Raw genomic sequence first — 24,728 nt, 5'->3', positions numbered from 1 at the left:
TGGAGCTAACAGTGGAATCTGCAGCAAGATCACAGAAAGCCCTGTCTGCAGTTGAAAGGCGCCTGGACTCTACTGTTGGTCTGTTTCCTAAACTTGCCTGACATGAACCACCAGGGTACTTGTTAAAAGCTGTTCCCCTAATCCCAGCACTTTGGGAGGCCGAGGCGGGAGGATCACGAGGTCAGGAGATCGAGACCATCCTGGCTAACACGGTGAAACCCCGTCTCTACTAAAAAATACAAAAAAAAATTATCCGGGCTTGGTGGCAGGCCCCTGTAGTCCCAGCTGCTCGGGAGGCTGAGGCAGGAGAATGGCGTGAACCCAGGAGGCGGAGCTTGCAGTGAGCCGAGATCGCGCCACTGCACTCCAGCTTGGGGGACAGAGCAAGACTCCGTCTCAAAAAAAAAAAAAAGAAAAAAAAAACTGTTCTCCAAGTTCTATACCAGATCTACGGAATCAGAATCTTCAGAAAAGAGGCTTTGAATCAGTACTTTTAACAAGCCCTCAGATAGTTCTCATGATCAGGCAAGTTTGGAAACAGCCTGGGAGTAATGCCGGCCATGGAAATTAATTCTGGAGCAGTTCTGAATGGTGAGTGTCTTGACCCCTGGAGGCCCCTCTCCCCTTACAGAACTCCACGTCCCTAAACCTCCATAAGCACCTGCATGGTGAGTAGAGGGTGCTGTGCTGACCTGGCCAGCAGACTTCAAGAACTCTTGACATAGTAAGGCTGATGTAACCTTTGCCACCAGAAGCATTTTTGCAAATCAGTGTATTTCCACAGGTAGAAATCTAATAACAGACATAGAAAAAAATGGAATATATTCTGTTGCTCTTTTTTACTGTTTTTTTTATCAGATGATAACGGCTGTGTTTGCAAGGTGCGCTAGCTACAGACTGACTGAACATTGCAATGCTCAGAAGGACAGAGGAAAGCAAGAGGGTACACCTGGGAGGAGACATTAAAGTGGTGAATGGAAATACTTATGGGTCAGAAAATCACAGTTGTAGCCATTTGGCATAGTGTTCTAGAACACGCCTTGATGAAGAGATAAATAGAATCTCAATAGAATCTCCTTCTTCTAGCATCTTTATGAGCACTGGCAAAGCTTCCTTATAGAGAGCGCGATGAATGATTTGACAATACAGATTCTATACCTGCTGTGTAAACGGGCTAGGGATTAGAGTTCATAATGCCCAGTTAGTGTTGCTAAAGCTTCCTATGACGGAAAAATGCTCTCTATTTTGGGCACCTTGGCTCTGGACAGTTCAGAAAGTTATTAGTGAAAAATTCTATTGCAATTCTTGGTTAATACAAAGAAAAAGTTGGGGGAGGGAGGAGAGAAAAGAGAAAGGAGAAAGAGAGACAATGCCAAAAAATGAAAACTCATTTTAGCTCTTCTATTAAAGCCAGATGTATTTTAGGCCCTGTTTCCAGGCAACTGCATAATGATAATATTCTTGAATCCTTTTCTTAAAGACTCACAACTGTCAGAGTCAGTAAAGGTCAGAAGGTAACTATAAAGTAATAAGAATGACATCCAAGAGGCAGAAGTGCTCCAGCATCACTGGAGAAGCATTGACATTTCATATTTTGCATCCATTTTCGGAAACTCTAGGAACGTCCTTGGGGCACTTCATCATGCCCCTTTGACAAGATCACTGACCCAATCAAACCTGAAGAGGACACTGGCATTTAACCTGTTCTATCATAACACCTCTCAGATCATCACTGGGGATTGATGAAGTTCCCACGGTGTGCATCACCCTCTGCTAGCAATTAGGAAAGGTGTGTACCAAACAGCTAAGACAATGTCGAAGCAATAAAGAACTTTATAACTGGAAATTGCCTTGGAGAGCAGACCAATAGTCTCAATATACAGATAAGGAAACTGAATCCAGAGACAGGAGAAGGGGAAAGGAGGGAAGAAACGAAAATCTATTAAGTGCAATGGGTGTGCCTACTCTGAGTTCACTGAAAATGGAGCAGATCTTCTAACCAGTGTTCACTTTGCTATTGTGTGTGTGGCCTTGGAACAAAGAAGGAAACTGACATTTATTGAGTTCCTCAAGTACTTTGCTACTCTATTTGCATTATCGTTTGATTTTCAGAATTGCATAGGGTTTATAGGCATCATTCCTATTTTACAGAGGTCAAAGCTAGGCCTTAGAGAGGTTAAGTCTTCCTGGCTCCCCATGTTTCTGCGTATTTGATCTTGGAGAAGGTCTGTGTTAAGTCCTCACTTGCAAAATGATGATAAAACCACGTATCTTGCAGGGTACTTTACAAAATTAAATGCGGTCATTTGTGTGAATACCTAGCGCAATGCTGGACACATGGTAAGTCAGAGCACTGAACTGCTTTCATCAAAACCTTCCAGTAGCTTCTATCCTGTGGAAGTAAAAGCTGAGCCCTTGCCCTGGCCTACAGGGCCTGCACCATCTGCAAACTCCCCTTGCCTGCCCATTCACCTTCCTGACCACCCTTCCTGCTGCTCCCCTGCCCTCCCAGGCCATCTCCCGGAACATGCCTTCCTGTGGCATCCACCTCAGAGACCACCCTATTCAAAATCTGTAGCTCTTTGTTCCCCACCCTCAACACCTGTATCCTTTTTCTCTGCTTTACATTCTCCATAGCACCTATCACTACCTAAGGCACTGTCTATTGTTATTCATTTTCTATTCCCCCACACGCTGAAGAGGAAGCTGCAAAGGCAGGAATTCATTTGTTTTGTCCTTGCTGAATCCTCAGCACCTAGCAGATGCTTAGAAATGTTTGTTAAGTGAATAAATGGATATTCTCTTCCTTCCTCCCACCTTCCCTCCCTTGGTCACAGATGGTATTGGATCAGATGTCTCTGCCCTTCCAAAGTATGACAAAAAAAAAAAAGAGAAAAACTTGAACTGTCGGTAAATACAAAACACAGTTAACCAGCTTCAAGACAAAGGGCATGTCCAAATCAGGGACAAATAATGTTGTATAGGCCTCTTTACCCACACTATAACTCCTTCCTGAGTTTGAGGTGTCCAGACTCTATGTTTCCTTTTTTTAAAAGTGTTCACGTGGCTTGTCCCTGCAGCATGAAGGCACCCTTTCTCTGCTTTCCAATATTTTGGTATTGACTGACTACTGGGTGTCAGACTCCATGCTCTGTGCCGGATGGTACACAGGATGTGCTTACAGCTTACTGGCAAAGACAATCACCCACCACCAGGCTCAATATACTATAACATGGCAAAGGCTAAGATGGAACTATATCCTGTGGGCCGGGGGGGGGGGGTCCCAAAAAGCAGGGAGACATTTAATCCCAGCTGAAAGTTCAGAGAATACTTCCCAGAGACATCTTGAAAGATAACTGAGAGTTAGCTAGACTAAGACAGAGCAGGAGGGAGCTCCAGTCAGAGCTCAGCCTAAGCAAATGCAGAGTTATGAAACAGCATGATGTATTCAGGGAACACAAAGAGGTTTGTGTTATCAGAACGTAAGCTATAGGGCTCGGCATCTCTTATATGCTATACGAAGAGGCTTGGACTTGTGGAATTGATCTAATTTGTTTTCAGATTGATCATCCTAATGGAAGATGGTTTTAATCCAGGCTTATTAAAGATTTAGAAGGCCAATTAAAGCAAGACTCAGGGAGATTATTTAAAATGCTTTTGAGGGAGAGAGAATTCCCTAACGACTTAAGCTTAGATGACACACCTGGCCCTTTCCACATGATGACAGGAGGGGACATAGACCGTTCAGAAACATGTGTAGCCTAGAGGCCCCCTTAGAATCAGGCATATAACCTAGAGAGAGACTAGGTGGTCTGTTCTAGTCCATGGTCAACCTACAGGGTTCACTCCAGGTCTGGCCAGCCTCCTAAGACCAGAGAATCCCTTAGGAGGTAAATAATCAATTTTGAGGTTCCTTGAAATTCAAACTCACCCAAGACACCTGTTGACATTTCAGTGCCCACTGAGTACAACCAAAGTCCTAATAATTAGGAATCAAGACTGGGCACAGTGGCTCACACCTGTAATCCCAATGCTATGCAAGGCTGAGGCCGGAAAGTCAATTGAGCCCAGGAGTTTGAGACCAGCCTGAGCAACATAGTGAGACCCCATCTCCACAAGAAATACAAAAATTAGCTGGGCATGGTGGCACATGTCTGTAGCCCCACCTACTCAGGAGGCTGAGGTAGAAGGATCGTTTGAGCCCAGGAGGTCAAGGCTGCAGTGAGCCATGCTTGCATTACTGCATTCCAGCCTCGGCAACTCAGCAAGACTTTGTCTCTAATTTAAAAAAATAAAATAAAACAAATACAAATTTTAAAAATTAGGACTCAACTAACCCCCTCCCAAGGGATCCTCCAGACCAGAGGTTGCAGCCCATTGTATCTGTCATGGATGTTTTATTCCTCCCATGTAATATAAAAAAAAACTAAAACTACTTAAAATCCTTGCGAACATACAAAAATCAGATTTCACCTCAAAATTTAGGTTCTGGTGGCCGGGAGCGGTGGCTCACACCTGTAATCCCAGCACTTAGGGAGGCCGAGGTGGGTGGATCACGAAGTCAGGAGACTGAGACCATCCTGGCTAACACGGTGAAACCCCAGCTCTACTAAAAATACAAAAAATTATCCGGGCATGGTGGCAGGCACCCGTAGTACCAGCTACTCAGGATACTGAGGCAGGAGAATGGTGTGAACCATGGAGGCGGCGCTTGCAGTGAGCTGAGACTGCGCCACTGCACTCCAGCCTGGGCGACAGAGAGAGACTCCATCTCAAAAAAAAAAAAAAATTTAGATTCTGGCTTCTCTTTCTAAAATTCTGAAAATAGTGTCCTGCCCTGCTATTTGGAAATAGCAAGCTAGAGTGAAACAGCAGCTCCTGTCCCCTCCGGTCCTCCTTCCTCTCAAGGGGACATAACCTCATTTGCCAGTCCCTCATGGCCTTTACAGGTGACCTGATCTTCAGAGACTGACCCTAAACATTCTTGGATGTCTCCTCCTCATTCAAATCATAGTCCCCAATATCCAGCCTGGGTTTTTCTGGTGACCAAACTGATCATTTCCTTCAAGATTAAGGAGTCCTACCAATAAGCTCTCCCCTAACTATCCGCGGCCAGTATTTGGCTAGGCATGGAAGACACCTTGGAAAAGGAGGGCAGCGTAGGCACTACCCGAAGGAGAGGACAGAGAAAAGCGTAGACTCAGGTAAGGAGAGAGGGTAGGCAGAGCACCCCAGATAATTAGTGCAGAAGGTAAAGCAGCTGGATAGAATATATAAAAAAGACATGAATGAGGAGGGCATGACTTTCCTGGCATAGGGAAGGAGCTAGAATGGAATTAATATTTTGGCAGGAAGTATGACTGGGACAGGGAGAGATTCCTTTCCTTTTCAAGCCTCATGGGCAAATGTTTGAAAGAAAAACATTAATGGCTATGCACTTCTAAGTTTCATTACTAACTAGAACTTAACTTACTTGAGAGTTTTGAATGAGGTGTTAAGTACAAAGTATGTTAACTTGGGCAGGGGTGAGATTTTTCCAGTTCGAAATTAATGCCCCTACAAAAGAAAGAAGAGTAATGGAATATTTCACCCAGATGGTTTGGCTCTTTGATATCTACAAACATTTTGAAATGACTTAAAATATTTTTCAGCTTTTCTGTGCAGTTGCATTAGGTGATGACTGTTGGCTTACTTATTTCCTGCTCAGTTTTTCCTTTGCTCTCTCTCCAAACAACTTTTGTCTTGGAAGGCTGTAGTTGATCCACAAAATTGGACTTATAGCATTAAAAAGTTGGGTAATAATGGAGACAGAAGAGTGCCAACAGGTCGTTTCATAATCTAATACCTTGTGATCAGCTGTTATCCTGCCACTCAGCATGGATTCTGAGCCTGATGATGGGCATTTTGAGGTGTGTACTTTAACTACATCAAGATGAGGCCATGGTCTCCAAATGACGGGGTTTCACTGGGGTTGCAGAAGAGCTCCAAGACTGTGCAATGAGTACTGCCCAAAAGTAACAGGCGGGCTGACTGAGAGCTGGCACAATGGTTGGACATAGGTTTTAGTCCCTGGTGGAGGAAAGAAAAGCCAGGAAAGTCAGCTTCCCAGGGTGACCCTCTCTTTTGTCCTCTACAATAAAAGAAACCTCTATATCCCACAAGTGTAGCCACTTGGCAGTGCACCTCAGGACATACAAGTAGAGGCTGGTAGAGGTGGGTGCTGGGTCAAAGTATGTCCACTCCACTGTGTACATCAACAGTTTTGTAAATTCTGGCAGTCTTCTTAAAAGAAGTGAAGAGTTTGACCAACTTACAAAAGCAATAAAGATGGGAAAATACTTGAAAGTTTATGTCATCATCATCTTAGGATGATGATTTTAATCATCACAAGACTTTAATCTTAAGAGCTCTTGGTTTAACTGTTTTCCTTTGCTTTTTTTGGTTTAGTGAACCCATTTAATAGAATCACACATATTAATCAAAAGCTGTGACCCAAGATTTTCTCCTTCTCCTCAAGCTCCTGTTATTGGGGCACAGAGATGAGCAAAGTAGATCTTTCCATAAAAGATTCGTTCAAGAAATTCAACCAATATTTATTGGCAACCTACTCTACATCAGGTACTCAAGGCATTTGGAGCACAACAATGAATAAAAGAGATTGGACTTTAAAAGAACATAGGAGCTGTCACTTTTGATTTTGTAACTCAGATCTGATCTTAAGTAGACTGCATCACTTTAAGTTACTGTATACATGAGAATCTTTTTTTAGCAATTTCACTTGGTTGTACAGAACATAGCTCACTGGGCAGCCAAAGCATGCTGCCTTCCCCCATAACAGAATCATGTTGAATGTAGCCCTGCCAGGATTATCAAAATTTTCTCCAAAGTATATTCGCTTGTGCTCAAAGAATGGTTTCTTGGCTGGGTGTGGTGGCTCATGCCTGTAATATCAGCAGGAGCTGGGAGGCCAAGGCGGTGGATCACCTGAGGTCAGGAGTGCAAGACCAGCCTGGCTGACATGCTGAAACCTCATCTCTACTAAAAATAAAATTAGCTGGGTGTGGTGGTGCGCACCTGTAATCCCAGCTACTCAGGAGGCTGAGGCAGGAGAATTGCTTGAACCCAGGAGTCGGAGGTTGCAGTGAGCCGAGATTGTGCCACTGCACTCCAGCCTGGGTGACAGAGCAAGACTCCATCTCAAAAATAATAAAACAAAATAAAATAAAAAAGAATGGTTTATCTACTGGGCAAGATCTACCCAATGCTCATACTTCAAAAAATTAGATCAGACTGTCAAAAAATATGTAAAAAATTTTTTTCTGGGCTAGGCGCAGTGGCTCACGCCGGTAATCCCAGCACTTTGGGAGGCCGAGGTGGGCTGATCACGAGGTCAGGAGAGATCAAGACCATCCTGGCTAACACGGTGAAACCCTGTCTCTACCAAAAATACAAAAAAACTAGCCAAGTGTGGGGTGCCCGTAGTCCCAGCTACTCGGGAGGCTGAGGCAGGAGAATGGCATGAAACCGGGAGGCGGAGCTTGCAGTGAGCTGAGATCACGCCACTGCACTCCAGCCTGGGCAACAGAGCAAGGCTCCGTCTCAAAAAAAAAAAAAAAAAAAAAAAAAAATTTCTGAGCTTGATTAAAAAAATACATTAAATTTTCATGTATGTTTCAATTTAGTGGCTGGGGAAGAGGGTAGAGTGCTATTATTCCTTTCTAAACAGGTTTCCATATGGCAGTTTGTTTTGGAATATTATAAGGAACTGTATGGGTTTCAAAGAACTGATGTTGCTCTAAAAAGCAAACAATTTATAGTTCCATTTTCAGCTATAAGTACTTCCCTTCTTTTACTCTGATTAGTATCACTCTTTGCTTTTTTTCAATTAAAGAGGCAATGAATTCTTTCCAGCCCATTTCCAAACAATGCACAGCTGTATTCTGTCATTTGCTCCCTTTTCTGATTACAACCTAGAAATTTCCAACTCATAACTACTTCTTTAAGATTTCATGTATGGGTGGTTATCAGTAGAATATTTCTCTGACATATTGCAATAAACCACTTCTATTTTCAGTACACTAATCAGATGAGTGGTTAGGCTTAAGAGTAGAAAGATCTTTACATGTTTGCTTTTTAAAAATAACTATTCTGAATGGAGAAGTCAAAGAATCAAATATCTGTTCATAATTCATACCTAACGGCCTTCTACCTGTTCTTTAATACCTAAGATCTATATTTTTTCAAGAAGCAATATCCAACAAATAGCGCTTTGCAGTTAACAAAACTCTTTCATAAACATAACATCTTTTAACTTAATTACAAAACTATGTCCAATTATTATTTGGGGGAGACAGTAATTTGGCTGAGGTACTGGGTATAATTATTTCCACTTAACAGAGAAGTTACCTGAGGCCCAAGAGGGTTAAATGACTACATTCAAGAGGCACTGCCAAGCCTCAAGGAGACAACATATAATTCTCCATACAATAAACACTCTCATAGGAATATATAGTGAGCGTGTGTCTAAGATTTATTTAATTCATTAATGAAGGGACCTGCAGAATGACAATGGGTGGCTCAAAGCAGGACATGAAAAACTGACACATGCAGTCAATGGAAAAAAGAATGTCAATGGGAAATAAGACTGCAGAGATAGATACAAAACTGGATAACGCCCTTCAAGGCAAGAAAACTGTTAACTCTTGGAGTTACCTTCCCTACCAAAGAGAAATTTTTTTGAAACTTATCAATTTTTTCTAAGTTAACATCTAACTTTAGAGAGTTTGGGTACTAATCAATAGTACGCAGTAAGTCAAAGTTACCTTCCCCTAGCACAGGGGTCAGCAAACTTAAACTGCATAGAGCCAGACAGCAAATATTCTAGGCCTTATAGGCCATATGGTCATTGTCACAACTCTTCAACATTGCCGCTATAGTATGAAAGCACCCATTCACGGTAAGGAATGAATGAGCATGGTTGTGTTCCCATAAAACCGTATTACAACACAGTTTGCTAAACCTCATCCTAATAAAACATCAAGTGATCCTTCAGTGACCCAGTTAGACAATCCTCTATATACAACTTTGAAGAGACATGCAGTTCTTCATTTCCAATTTTCAGATAGTCTTTAAACAGTATCCAGGTCTTCAAATGATAAATTTGATGCTTTTCCCCTACTACATAAGAGAGCTGACTTTGCTATCTCTCTGAGGCTCATTCAGTCCTTAGAGTTCAGATAAGAAACAAATAAAGCTGTACGAAAGAAAAAGGTTAAAATTTAAAAATACTAAGAAAAGTGTTTTTCTGTAATTCTCAGTCTTTGGCTTGCTTGCTTGGGGAGAATATTCTGTGGACCACCTATCCCTTTCCCATACCTTGAGGAATCCGCATTAGAATCCATGGGAAGCCTAAGACTGGTAAGACATCACCAAGGCCTATCAGAAATGCATGAGGCCAGGTGCTTCCAAGTGATGGAGGAGCACTCATCTGGAGCCATGATCATAACAGAAACACGTGATGCAGGAAGGTGGAGTCCATGTGCCACCTATGGGACCTTTAGCACTCATGCCTCAGAATCACTGACCTACAAGATCAAAACTAGCAGAGGGACCTGTATTCAGCTCATTTGAAGGCAGTTTCCTCCAAGGTAATGTTAAAAAAAAAAAAAAAACTTGATTAATTGAACACTGTCCTTTTCAATGCAGTGGAAATAACCTCATTTAAAAAAAGAAATTCCTATGTAACACCTGACTCCTGTTTAGTTAGGATGCAAGCTCAGTATATTGGTCTGTATTGAGCTTACGTAGTCCCATCCATAACAAGTGACCGCCACAGAGGCAAATGCTAGAAGCAGATTCCTTGTAAGACCAGGGGATTTGATTAATTCCAACACTTACTATATACCTATTGTGGGCTAAATACTATGATAGACATTGCAGTTATAAAATTGAACACAACCGAGTCCTTACTCTTAAAAACAGTAAGCGCTGGCCAGGCACGGTGGCTCAGGCCTGTAATCCCAGCACTCTGGGAGGCCGAGGTGGGTGGATTACTTGAGGTCAGGAGTTTGAGACCAGCCTGGCCAACATGGTGAAACCCCGTCTCTACTAAAAATACAAAAAATTACCCAGGCTTGGTGGTATTCACCTGTAGTCCCAGCTACTCGGGAGGCTGAGGCCCGAGAATTGCTTGAAACAAGTGGGGCAGACGTTGCAGTGAGCACAGACCACACCACTGCACTCTGGCCTGGGCAAGAGAGCAAGACTCTGTCTCAAAAAAAAAAAAAAAAAAAAAAAAGCAGGTGCTATTCTATCAGGGAAAAACTGATGATGAAAACTGCTGATGTGCTAACTGCTACATGGAGTACGTGCTACATATGCCACATGTAGTAAATGCTCTAAAGGGCGGCCTGAAGCAGAGTAATGGGACAGACAAAAGAGTGATAAAGGCCACTGAGGTAAACCAAGCTGAGTGCTGATGATTTCAGAAATGACTAGAAAGCAAGGGAGCCAGAAAGGCAAAAGGCTCTGCTTAATTTTATATTACTATCACATCAAGTCTAAAAATTAAATGACAAATAATATCTTAGATAACAAGCAAATGGGAGTCAAAGGAAAAAGGAAAGAGACCTCTATTAAATAGTTTACTACTAACAGTCACTGCAGCAGTGATGCCCCTCACCGTGAGATCCTTTCTATGAACTCCCCTTGGAAGCTGCTTCTGGTAGATTTAAATTATCCTTTAACTCCCCATTTCTGTTCTATTATAGCCACATCCATCTGTGACTGCTACTGATCATGCCTTCCTCCTGCCAGCTGGTTTTCTAATTTTTCAGATTCTAGAAATTATAAACAGAAAAAAATCTGATAAAAATAACTTGATATCATGTGACACACTGACACATTAAAAGAATCCTGTCATTGCCTAACCAAGATCATATTTCTACTCTTCAATATTTCTCTAATAGAAAACAAAGTTTATATGTAATGTTTGAATGTCTTACTGTGGTTTATTTACTTTATAAAGTTTTAGTAATGTAAAATACATTATTCCTATTTTTTTGGGGTAATAGAACAATAAGTTGTGCTATAAATAAGAAAGCCATCTAACAAATTCTGATCCAAAATGTGGCTTACCACAAAATTTCAGGTAAGGAAGGAAAAACAATTAAAAGATTTGTGAAAAAGAAGAAAAAGAAAAGATGGGGAAACATATGAATAGTCGGTCTCTCCTAGAAAACAACTTTTCAAGTAAATATAATCATTCTAGTAACTGTTGAATGACCACTACAGTGACCACATGGATCATCACATGATACCTAAAATAGCTAGTAAGAAAATAGGAAAGCCGTCCTTTGAGACAGAAAAATTAGACAGTATTTTCACGGTTAAAGGCAAAAGGTTTAGAATTCCTTAGAATGGCTCACTTAAGAAATTCAGTGGTTCTGAATTACTTAATTACAGGTTGGTTTTATCTTTGACAGCCAAATACAATATTAAGTATTCGCACATAACCAATAATTACACAGAACTCTATACCAAAGGAAGATGCCTTTCTTGGTGGAAAAATGACTACAAAAGGTTAAAAAAAAAAAAAAAATACACAGCATTGAAAGAGAGCCCACTATTTTTTCCTTTCATTTAAATCAATAGTCAAGAAGCAAAATGTTGGGAGTTACAGAATAAAACAAGTAAGTGAGCCATCATAATAAAGCAGACACAAGAATCTTTCAAATATAAGAGAAAAAGCTAGCTCCTCTTAAGTTTAGAACACTGTTAGCTAAAAGGCCAATATTCACAGGAGATAAGGGGCCAATAAGTTAACAGTTACTCTGATATCTCCAAATACTTGGAAACCCCTCCCTTCTGATGATGGACCAGACTTAGTGCTTCACTTCTAATGAAAAGAATAGTCGGGAGTGATACTATGTCACTTTCACAACCAGCTCATAAAGAGGATCCAGTTCTGCCTGGCATGCATGCTCTTCTGAGGATGCCTGCCCTTGGACCCAGGGGCCAGGTTGTGAGGAAATCCAAGCCACACAGAGAAGCCACGTGTGGGTGTTCCAGCCAGTATCTTCTCCTAGAACCCCCAGCTGATGCCAACAGCAGACACCAGTCATATGAAGAATATGCCTGAAGATGATTCCAGAACCTGGCCTTTGAGTCATCTAGCTTAAGACCTATACATTGTGGAGCAGAGACAAGCTATCCCTGCTCTGTACTCTGAATTCTTGACTCATAGGAACTGTCTGAAATAATACAATATTCTTGTTTTAAGCTACTAAGTTTTGGGGTAATTTGTTTTACAGCAATAGATAAACCAACACATTTACCTACAACACACATAATATCAAACACAGAAGGATTTTTTCAAACTGAAAAATCACCTTTATACAAACCAATTATAGATTATATCCTCCATTTAATAATTTTAGAAGGTTTTATATAATAACACAAACTTCATTTGAAATTTCCTAATTTGAAATATAAGACAATTTATACTCTAAATTTTAGAGTGCTTTGGTTGAATATCATCATTAAAGTAGCTCTGGAAGGAGAGTTTAGGTAATCCACACACAAAGACAAGAATAATGAAGCTAATTAAGAGAATAAATTGGCTTTGAAGTACTTTAAAATTATAGCACTGCTATGGTTTGAATGTCCCCTCCAAAACTCATGTTGAAATTAAATTGCCAGTGTAATGGCATTGAAAGGTGGGTCCTTTAAGAGGTGATCTCCTTTAAGAATAGAGCCCTCATGAATGGATTAATGCCGTTATCTCAGGTGTGGGTTAGTTATGTCGAAGTGGACTCCTGAGAAAAGGATAATCATTTTCCCCTCTTGCTCTCACTCACATTCTCTTGCCCTTCCACCATGTAATGATGCAGCAAGAAAGCCGTCACCAGATGCCAAGCAGATGCTGGTACCATGCTCTTGGACCTCCCAGCCTCCAGAACCATGATCCAAATAAATCTCTTTTCTTTATAAATTACCCAGTCTGTGGTATTCTATTATAGCAACAGAAAATTAAGACAAGCACTCTCCACATAGAAAGTATTCAATAGTTATGGCCAAGCATGGTGGCTCACATCTGTAATCCCAGCATTTTGGGAGGCTGAGGTGGGTGGATCACTTGAGCTCAAAAGTTCAAGACCAGCCTGGGCAACATGGTAAAACCCTGTCCCTAGAAAAAATACAAAAATTAGCCAGGTGTGGTGGTCCGTGCCTGTAGTACCAGCTACTTGGGAGGCTGAGGCACGAGAATCCCTTGAAACTGGGAGGCAGAAGTTGCAGTGAGCCGAGATCATACTACTGCACTCTGGCCTAAGTGACAGAGTAAGACCCAGTCCCCCCTCCCCACGAAAAAAAAAAAAAAACTACTCAATAGTTATTAAGCATCAAATGATACTTCAAGTTTTTCCTAATCACTTTTTACATATGAATTAGTTTAAAATCTTATTTTGCAGAACTAGTCAGTTTAGTTCAAGCAAATTATCTGCACATACATACATATTTTATATTTTCCTAATAAAACGTGAATTCCCTGATGGCATTCCTTGTCTTGTTCACCTCTGTGTCCCCAATGGGCATAACACAATGCTGTATGTCAAGCATTGTACTAGACAAATATTTATATAAATGATCAAGCTGCAATAATACACATGAAGCTAACTCAATTGTCTTATAACCTCTTTCTAATAATTTGTTCTGCTCTTCCTCACAATTAGTCCAAGTTAGTTGATGTTTTATTATATTTCCAAAGACCGTACTGTGTACCCCTTTGTTAACTTTTATGAATTTATTTATGGTAAAGATAAGGATACAAATGTCTTCCACACATAGGTGGTAATCTGTGGTGCTCGCCACTCCCTCCCTCCTGGGACTGACACACTGCAGCCCCATCCTTGCGTGAGAGAATGGCGCCACCTGGGGCTGTGCAACGTGTCAGCCTGTTCATTCCCTTCTCCAGCTCAAGACAGAGAAACACAATTCATTCATAAGGTTTCCATTCTGTTATAGGCAGAGATTTATAAATCAGCATTATTTTTCAAAGAGTACAAAGTTAAACCATTCTGCTTAGAAAACAATAAACACATCCAATCATTTTTCCTCTAGTTTAGTCAAAACAGAGATCAAACTTCTTTGATAGCATTATAATGTCTACGTTCAGACTTAGACTTCAGAATCAAAATTTTGAAATATTTATTTATAAGGTTAGTAACTATCTTTGAAGTTAAGCAGTTTACTGAGCAACTAAATATTTTTGTCCATACACATTCAGATTTAACTACTACTATAAATAAAATAGTCATAATTTCTCCAGTTTCAGTCTGAACACACAGCTTATAGTAATAAGACACAGGTTCTAGTACAGATTTTCTAATTAGTGGTATGGCCCTAAACAAGCCAGGTTAGATCTCTGCCTTCACCCACATCAAACAGGAATAATAATATATTTCCTTAACCTATCTTGTAGGTAAACAGATGAGATTATATAAAAACATTTTGCTAAAGTTGATAAACAAACATAAGAAAAAATATGTAAGGTTTTTCTATCACATTAACTATTTTTTAATATTTGATTGACATTTTTGTAATATAACCAAAATAAAAATTGCATACTTTCAAGAATGACAAAATTCAGTAGTTATGCAAGGTGAATTAAAATAGTAAAGCCAGTCATAATACGCAGTCCACCCATCCATGTTCTCATTTAATCACTTTAAGAAATAATAATTATAAAAATAGGTAAAATTACATGAAAATATTCCTATTTGTTCTAGTTCAGGAGGTCTTGCCCACATCAAGGGATTGTCTGGCATCAGCCACTGTTTCAGGCACTCGAACAGTCATATTGTCCATAGATTTTGTCAAACAGATTTGGCAGCCCAACCGTGATCTGTATGGAAAACGGGGAAGGTATGGTTTAGTATTACATATATACATATATATATATATATATATTCACAAGGCAATGCAGTTGTTTAAGATAGTCTTTATGTTTTCTTACCCAAAGCAGTCAGGGAACTTATTAACCTTTTAAATTTCCTTTATGTCAAAACAGATATAACCAACTCTATCAACTAGAGAGTAACAAAAGGTAAATATGAATACAATAAACTTGGTGTACCAAAGCTTCATTTTAGCCTTTAGTTCCTATTATCTATTAACTGTCTCACCAGAGCACTACTTTTTGGTCAAAGAGCTGACAAGCAAGGAAACAATCAGAAGGCACAATGGTGGAGAATGGGGTTATTAGCAAGGCCAAGAAAATGATTAATCAATTCCTAGATAATTAAAACCACACAGACTATAAAAGAAAGCTACACTTTTTAAAGCTTTTAAAAGAAGAAATCTGGAATAAATACATAGACTTAAATCATCAATTATAAAAGCATTTTTTTTCTCAAATTTTTACCATCTCTGAAAATCAAGAAATATCTTAAAATCAATGGAATCTTACAATCACTGCTACACTGTCAGGTAATGGTCATGTCACAGCTACAAATTTGGTGACAATATTCATACAGGGGTCCCTTCAACTTAGTTATGCAAAGTATGTAAGTACCATATGTCGAATTTACCTACCTTTCAAAATAGTCTAAAAAGATTACAAAATGAAAATGAGGAAGAATACAGAAAGAAAGCAGGGTGTAAATTTGGAATTAATAAATATTTGTCATTTTAAGAATGACTGTAATTTCTTTTTTTTTTTTTTTTTGCAGAATTACTACTAATTTTATTTTGTGTTTATTTTCCTTCTTTTTTTTTTTTTTTTTTAGACAGGGTCTGGCTCTGTCACCCAGGCTGGAGTGCACTGACATGATTTCAGCTCCCTGTAACCTCTACCTCCCAGGCCCTGCTGATCCTCCCACCTCAGCCTCCTAAGTAGCTGGGACTACAGGCATGCACCACCATGCTTGAATAATTTTTGTATTTTTTGTAGAGACAAGGTTTCACCATGTTGCTTAGGCTGGTCTCAACCTCCTGGGCTCAAGTGATCTATCTGCCTCAGCCTCCCAAAGTGTTGGGATAACAGGCATGAGCCACCGCACTCAGCCATTTTCTTTTCTTAGCAGTGATATATAATTCAAATCTATGTCTAGATAAGTCTAAATAACTCTTTCAATACGCAGAAAATACGTTAAGTGATAACACTGTGCCATATTTGAATTAGCAGTGCTTTTATCTTCCTTAGTGGCATATGAAAAGAAATGTTAATCTTACGATTGACATGTCTTCAATTTGATGAAATGTGATATTCAGGTCTTGGTTTTACTAATGTATTCATCAAGCATTTATTGAGCACCTAAAGGCACAATACTAAATGTCAATAAGGAAGAGCAAATCAACTCCACACTTTATTGAACACCTCTTATTTTCTGGGCATTGGGATGCACTAAAGAGACAGCATCGGAGTTACAGCCAAAGAGACCAGCAGTGCAGAATCCAGCACTTAATATACTATGTTCACAGGCAACTTGCTTAACCTCACCAAATGCTGGTTTCCTAACCTAATCTTCAAGATGAGCAGGAGAATTCCTCACAGGACTGCTGTGAGGATTGGTTGCTAATGCCAGCATTAATGAGTCAACTTTCAATCAAACGGATGAGATTAGACACATTCAGATAGTTAACATGTAAGACTGTGGCAAATGCCACCGAGAGAGAAAGCCAAATGGCTCTGAGAGGTCTAAGAAAAAAGCCCTTACTTCAGGCCCCAGGAGGTGTTGTCCGCAATGGGCTTTGGAGGATAGGTAGGATTTACTATTTAGTACAAGATAAAGGAGAAAAGTATGTGAGGCAAAGGCAACACAACGCAGAGAAGCTCAAGTCACATTTAAGGCAAGATGGGTGTTTTAGCTTGGTTGCTGCACAGCGTAAACAAGGACAAGGGGAATGATGGGCCAGAAAAGTGGCCAGAGCCACAGGCAGCTGTGAATATCAGTTAAGGGGCCTGTGTTTCACTGGTGAGCAAGGAGGAACCACCGGGAAGTTTTGGAGTAAAGGAGTATGCTTAACCATGAGAAATACTGATTACTAATAGAAAAAAATCCCCTCTACCAAGAGTTCTTTATTTGTAGAATTGGAAACAGCCTTCACAATACTCAATTATGCATTAAGCTCTGTCTGCAAGAGAGAAAAAGTGGCAAGCCAATTTGAACAAATTCATTAAGACAGCAGTGAGCTCTAGAGAGTCTGTTGATTACTCTTGGTATTCATATATAGATAGCAAGATGATGCTGGTCTTCAAGGAACAGTTACTTTAGTAAGGGAAACAGTTATCAGTGAAACATGGCAGGGTACCACAAGTGTGGTGATAGAAGAACAATAAGTCTGTTATGGGAACACAGAAAGAGACGGAACAAAAAGCTCCTGCTCACTCTAGAGAATAAGGCAGTGGTGCTCCGTGGCTAGTTTCTCGCTCTCCTACTTCTTCTACCCCTTAAAGATCTCTGGCTCCAAGATCCACCAGTATAGATGGTGTCATGTACTTCTAGAGAAGGAGACAGACAACAAGGCTCCCCTGATTTCACACTTTGAGTCCCACAACATTTTGACACTTCTGCAAACCTGGAAGGTATTTTCTCCAGTCACTCTTGCCATATATCCCTGATGGTGAAAATACACTGGGTATTGGGTTTACTTTAGTTCTAGGATTTGGTTTTCAACTCAGAGAAGCAGCTTGAAATAGTAAAAGACTAAGGGCTTTGGGGCCCAACATAGCTGGATTTAAATCAGGGGTGTTACCCACTAGCTGTGCAGCCTTAAGCAAATCTGAGATAACTAAACCTTGTTTCCCCACCTACAACATGGTGATAGTACTGCCTAACCCTGAAGGTTAGAAATAATATTTAAGTGCCTAGGCATTACAGTAAGTTCCTAACAGATAGGTCGATATGATGGTAGTTACAATGCTAACGACTACCATTTAATGAAGGCTTTCTCCACCAAGCACTGTTCTGACAGCTTCACGTATATTTCTACATTAACTCCACACAGCAATACTGTGAGGTAGGTATGATTATTATCCTCATCTTACATATAAGGAATCTGAGGCTTCTGTGTAGATTATCCATGCAAACTGGTGGCAGGGAGCAATGATGATCACCCAATGTAAACTCACAGGTAATTCCTGAATCTCCCTTTCCATCAACTATTAATTTTGCAAGCAGTTGGTGACCTCTATTGTGAATCTGGCATTGGAGATACAATGGTAAAATAAGACATGGCTGCTCCTCTAATGGGAAAAGGGAAAGAGGTAACCAGTACGAAAAAAAACAGTGAGGCTGTCCATGTATCATCCATCCATCCGTCAACAATCAAGGTTAAGGACAACCAATAAAACACTGAAGCCAGGCACAGTGGCTCATGCCTGTAATCCCAGCACTTTGGGAGGCCAAGGCGGGCAAATCATGAGGTCAGGAGTTCGAAACAGCCTGGCCAACATGGTGAAACCGCATCTCTACTAAAAATACAAAAATTAGCTGGGCACGGTGGCAGGCACCTGTAATCCCAGCTACTCGGGAAGCTGAGGCAGGAGAATTGCTTAAACCTGGGAGGCAGAGGTTACAGTGAGCCAAGATCGTGCCACGGCACTCCAGCAAGGGTGACAAAGCAAGACTGTCTCAAAAAAAAAAAAAAAGAAAGAAAGAAACAATGGTGTTTTTGCTTAAAAATTAAAAACATTTACATAGTATTTAAAGTAAGTATATGAACTAAAAGGCTGAATTTTCTTATTTCTTTTTCTGAAACTTTGATACCCTAAAAATAAGTTTACATGCGGTTACCAGCTTTGAACAAAATTCTTTCCATTCCAAATATGTCAATGTGTTTTGTAAATGCTACCTGTGAAACCCATTATACTCTTTCCCACAAAGTATTTCTACTAAAATGCTGTGTACTTAAGAATACCAGCTATAAAACACCATAAAAGCTATTCCTTGCTCTCTATTACGTAGCTCTAAAACTTGGAAATTTTATCATCAATACTCTTTCTAGCTTACATTTATTATAGACCTTTTGTATCTAACTGTAGCTCTCCCTCTTCCCTTTCTTTTCAATTAGAATATTATCTATTACATGCATCTACAAATTGTAACTGTATAAAAGGGCAAGCAGTTAGCTATGATTTAACTCTCTTATTAAGAGACAATTCTCAGAACCAAATTAATACAGTCATTGGATTTATAGTTTCTGTGTTAAGGGGAAAAAAGGAGGTGCTCATAGAGAACATGGCACTGAAGACGTGAGACGACAGGCAGACAGTAGCCACAATCCACTCTGCTTTGGTGTCCAAAGAGACACTATTTCACCAGTTTCTCTTCCCAGGGTTATCAGTCTCACATCCATCAAGAGGGAAATGAACTATAAAAGGAACAAAATGATTCTTCTTCTCTAAATAAATACAGATGACCTGAAAATGTTTCTGAGGATTAAATGAGGTAGTTTATATTAAGTGTATAACAAAATTGTAGCTATATAATACACATGAATAAAACTATTATTACTATTATCTTTAATTTTTAAAAAATTATTTGTCATTAAGGTCACAAAACTAGAGTTAAACAAAGCCAACCTTAATTAAGTAATATACCCTCACTATCTTACCCCTTGAAACAGTATATCAGCTAGCTACCTTCATTGACTGCAATCGAAAGACTAATTTTAAAAAAATATATCACTTGATGTCACTTGCTACTGTAAATCTCACCACTTTTAAGAGTAACTCTATCTATTAATTAATAACAAGAATAAGCTCTGATTACTTTAAGGTACACTTAGAAAAAGAACTATTCATTTTAACATAATTACTATTATATATTAAGTTTCTTTAAAAACTCTGTTCTCTCAAATAGGTAAATTGTGTTCAATTATCAAATATAAAAGCATTAGATTTAACCCCTCCATTCAGTTGTGATATATATTAGTTCCTGGAGTAAAAAGAGTCTAAAGAAGAGGTGTTAGGATCTAGAACTTATACTTCCAATACTTCCAATTAATTTGTTTTACTTCTGTAAAGTTTCACAAGGTCTAAACTGTAGAACAGTGAAAACAAAGAGAAACGCCACATATCTGATACTCAAAATCTGTGACTGTTATTTAACCTGGTAGAACACTATTACATTCATGCGTCTGGTCTTACATAGACAACATAATAAAACATCTACGTTCCCAGATCATTACTACAATTGAAGCAGTCCAAAAATCTTACCTGTCTGTTAGTCCATATGCCAGATCGAGCATGTCATTCTCCTCATCAGTGATTGCATCTAACTTCTCATATATGTGATCTTCAAAGATGAGGTGACAGGTTGAACAAGCCAGGGTTCCCTCACATGCACCTGACAAAAGCAACAAACACTGAACATAGTCCCTTCTACATCAGACGATTCAAACCTGGTTCAGTAAAGGTTTCTAAATGTTAGAATCAGCATTAGAATACATAAGTGAGGCCAGGCACAGTGGCTCACACCTGTAATCCCAGCGCTTTGGGAGGCCCAAGCAGGCAGATCACTTGAGGTCAGGAGGTCGAGACCAGCATGGCCAATATGGTGAAATCCCGTCTTTACTAAAAAGACAAAAATTAGCCAGGCATGGTGGCACACGCTTGTAGTCCCAGCTACTAGGGAAGATGAGGCAGAAGAATCACTTGAACCCTGAGGTTATACTCTAGCCAGGGTGACAGAGTAAGACTCTGTCTCAAAAAAAAAAAAATAGAATACATAAATGAAAGGTGAAAATGAAGAGAATAGGGGCAACAACCCTCCATCTCCTGCCGCATGCGCACACACACACACGCATGAGTTTGAAATCCCTCACGTTATATTATTTCACAACGCTTCTGGCGTGGTGCTGTGAAGGAATACCTATGAAAATATAGTCCTAACAGAGAGCTTACAAGTTAATAAGCTGAGACATGCATACATATAAAAATGTGTGCAATTTTAAACTTACATAGTAATTACTGACGTAATAGTGATGAAAGTTATGGTATATAAGAGGAACTAGAAAGCAATCAAACCTATAGCTAAATTAAGTTCAATGTTCTTCCCTCTCAATCTCTCCTTGTAATTTGGACAGAATCAAGTCATTTTAAAATAAGTTACTGTGGTCTTAAATAATCAGAATATTTATCCTGTTCCTTTTTTTTTTTTTTTTTTTTGAGACAGGGTCTCTCTCTGTCGCCCAGGCTGGAGTGCAGTGGCGCAATCTCGGCTCACTGCAGGCTCCGCCTCCCGGGTTCACACCATTCTCCTGCCTCAGCCTCTCTGAGTAGCTGGGACTACAGGCGCCCGCCACCACGCCCAGCTAATTTTTTTGTATTTTTAGTAGAGACGGGGTTTCACCGTGGTCTCGATCTCCTGACCTCGTGATCCGCCCGCCTCGGCCTCCCAAAGTGCTGGGATTACAAGCGTGAGCCACCGCGCCCGGCCCTCCCGGCCCCATTTTTTAAGTCATTAATTTAACAGTTGTTTACTGAGTACATATCGTATGCCAGATACTGTGATGAGAGAACTAAAACGTCACCTTGTCCAACTAAACCAGGACGAATCTGCTCTGTAACATCCCTTTCCTGGTATTACTCAGCCTTCGCTTGAAAATCTCCGGCAAAGAAACCGACACCACATCAGTCAGCCAATTTTGCATTCGGCTGTCTTCCACCAAGCTAAAGTCTGCCACTCTGTAACTAGCACCTACTGGTCCAATGCTATCCCATGGAGTTTAATCCTTCTAAAGGATAGCTTTTCATTTATTTGAGATCATTCTTCCTTTTCCCAGCTGAGCATCCCCAGGTCCTTCCACTGTTTCTTACATAACACAGTTCTAAATCCCATCCCTCAGGCCAGTTGGGCTTTTCTTAAAATATGGCATCCAGAACACATTAGTATCCCAGGGGAGGACCTGACAACAGAGGCGTGCAGAATCACAGTCTGGTTAAATCTGACTTTGAAAACTGATTCGGGTTTGTTTTTACATAGTTTTTTTAAAGCCACTGTACAATTTCAAAGAATGTAGAGTCCTCAGAGTAACTTTAGTTTGATTTATATTCTCTTTTGGTCACTAAACATTATATGAAATATACACACCCACTGTCAACAACTAGTAACCTTCTTAATTTTCCTCTGAATGGATCATTTTAACTAGAGTTGTTCCTTCCTTATAATCTAAGCATTTATTATTCATATTTTACTGTAAGGAAAAAAAAAAAAACAGGACGGGCATGGTGGCTCACACCTGTAATCCTAGCACTTCGGGAGGCTGAGGCAGATGGATCACGTGAGGTTCGAGACCAGCCTGGCTAACATAGTGAAACCCTGTCTCTACTAAAAATACAAAAACTAGCTGGGCGTGGTGGTGCGCACCTGTAATCCCAGCTACTCGGGAGGCTGAGGCAGGAGAATCACTTGAACCTGGGAAGCAGAGGATGCAGTGAGCCGAGATCACCCCACTGCACTCCAGCCTGGGCAACACAGTGAGACTTCCTCTCAAAAAAAAAAAAAAAAAAAACACCATTGTGAAGTTTCTCTAAATCTTCATTTTTATTAAATCCAATTCAAAGTAATAATAGAATTATGGGAAAGGGAGACCATATAGTGAACTTCAGAGTTAAGGGCATGGGCTCTTAGCCAGACTTCCTCCCTTCAACCACAGCTTTGCTTTTTACTAACCCTGTCACCTTGGGCTACTTTACCTTCCATGTCTCAGTTTCCTCAAGAGTAACTATACTAACCTCACGTAGTAGTTCCAAGAATTACACATGACTGTATACTTAATATATATGAATATATATACTGGCAACCATGACTGGCAGATAGTATGTACTATGTAAGTGTTGGTAAACATTATTATTATTATCTGGAAGTTACAGAAACTCTTAGAGTAATTCAGCTTTATTTGTAAACGTAAGAGGAATTAAGTTCCAGAAGTTAAAGAAATGGACTAAGGTCATACCACTAGTTAGAGATGTTATGACTTCAATTTAAGTTTCCCAATGCTGTAAGCAACTAATAATTATTGTACCGCCATACAATAATGTAAGTTGCCTTACTTATATATTAAATGCAGAGAAAAGGCTCATATGCCAACAAATCCCTCCTGAAAAACAAAGGACATTGCTTTTTGTACCAGCGGCCAGTCGAAATGAAGAGTTACCATCTTGTTCTAGCTGTTCATAGGCTTCAAATTCTCCCCCTCTTCCCTAGGAAGCTTCAATTCTTTTAACCTTCTCTTAAAGGTATTATCCTATTCGCTTATTTAAATTTTCATGGCTGTTCTCAGGAACCTTGGCAATTATTTCCACATCTTGCTTAAGTTGCTAAGCTCAGCACTGAAGAGACTATTCTAATAAGAATTTGAAAAATGCTGAATATTTACAGATTAACTTTTGGTGCCTACACACTAAGTTCCTATTATACATTCTAGTGCCGTATTTATTCTCTAAATGAACACATCACATTCATGATCCCTCATTATTTTATGGTCCTTTTCGAACTTTTTCTGCCACAAAAACTTGCCAACAATTTATCCTTTCTTATTCTTTGTACTAGGAAGAAGTTCAAATATAATAGAAACGATAAGACTCAGAATGAAACCAGCCTATGTGAGAGAGCTAACACTAAACCAGAGAAAGCTAATGGTCAGACTCTGTTAGAACAACTATCACTACAGAAACGATCTGTAGCAAGGGTTCCCAAAACCCCATGGATAGCACGTATGAACTATTCTGTCCTTGCCATGGTCAGGGCTCAAAGAAAAAATAAAAAAGTAAAAAGAAACTTTCAATCTTGCAAAAATCCATAAGAAGACAGATGAGTAGTTTTCTAGAGTTTGAGATTTAACCTATATGGTTTATTAAAAAATAAAGAATTTTAGAGAATATTGGAGACACCTAACCAAAATGGGTATTTAGGAGGAAAAAAAAAACCTGCAAAAATAGGGTAAATATTTGGTATAAAAAAGAGCCTAAAAGTGTAAGAAGAACAAGAGGCTATTTAAGAAAAAAAAAAAAGTTACTCCTTTTCTGTTTTCTTTATCTCATAAAATATTGTTCAGTTCTATGAGGTGTTTTGTTTTGTTTGTTTTTTGAGACAGAGTCTTACTCTTGTTGCCTGGACTGGAGTGTAATGGTGCGACCTTGGCTCACGGCAACCTCCGCCTCCTGGGTTCAAGTGCCTCAGCCTCCTGAAGTAGCTGAGATTACAGGCATAAGCCACCAAGCCTGGCTAATTTTTGTATTTTTAGCAGAGACGGGGTTTCACCATGTTGTCCAGGCTGGTCTCAAACTCCTGACCTCAGGTGATCTGCCTGCCTCAGCCTCCCAAAGTGCTGGGGTTACAGGCGCAAGCCACCGCACCTGGCCAGTTCTGTGAGTTTTAATGTATGTATAGACTTGTGTAACCACCACCACACTGAGGGTACAGAGCAGCTTCATCAGCCCAAAACTTTTAATTCCCTTTTGCTGTTGCTTTGCTGTCACAGTCTACCCCATCCCTAACCCCTGGTAACCACTGATCTATTCTCTATCACTGCAGTTTAGTCTATTCCAGAATGTTCATATAAATAGAATCATACAGTGTATGACTGAAACTGGCTTCTTTCACTCAACACAATGCCTTTGAGATTCACCCAATGTGTTGCATGTATCTATAGTTTGCTCCCTTGCATTGCTGAGAAGCACTCCACTGTTTGAATGTCCCATGGTTTTTTTTTTTTTTTTTTTT

General features: G+C 39.8%; 1 protein-coding gene across 1 annotated transcript in view; it reads right to left on the bottom strand.

Moving 5' to 3' along the window:
* Positions 1–14,000: 14,000 nt before the first annotated feature.
* The window catches only part of FDX1 (ferredoxin 1), a 34,536-nt gene continuing 23,808 nt past the window's right edge, over positions 14,001–24,728 (bottom strand). Inside the window, exons 3-4 of the mRNA XM_032167330.2 lie at positions 20,219–20,348; positions 14,001–14,902 (exon numbers count right to left, since the gene is read on the bottom strand). Coding sequence (XP_032023221.1) covers positions 14,788–14,902; positions 20,219–20,348 — 245 coding nt within the window. The 3' untranslated portion in view covers positions 14,001–14,787. The remainder of the gene's footprint in view (positions 14,903–20,218; positions 20,349–24,728) is intronic.

This window comes from Hylobates moloch, unplaced genomic scaffold (genome assembly GCF_009828535.3).
Source record: "Hylobates moloch isolate HMO894 unplaced genomic scaffold, HMol_V3 SCAFFOLD_11, whole genome shotgun sequence".
Taxonomy (NCBI): domain Eukaryota; kingdom Metazoa; phylum Chordata; class Mammalia; order Primates; family Hylobatidae; genus Hylobates; species Hylobates moloch.
Note: the sequence above shows the minus strand (reverse complement) of the source record. Positions and strands in the feature narration are given on the sequence as shown.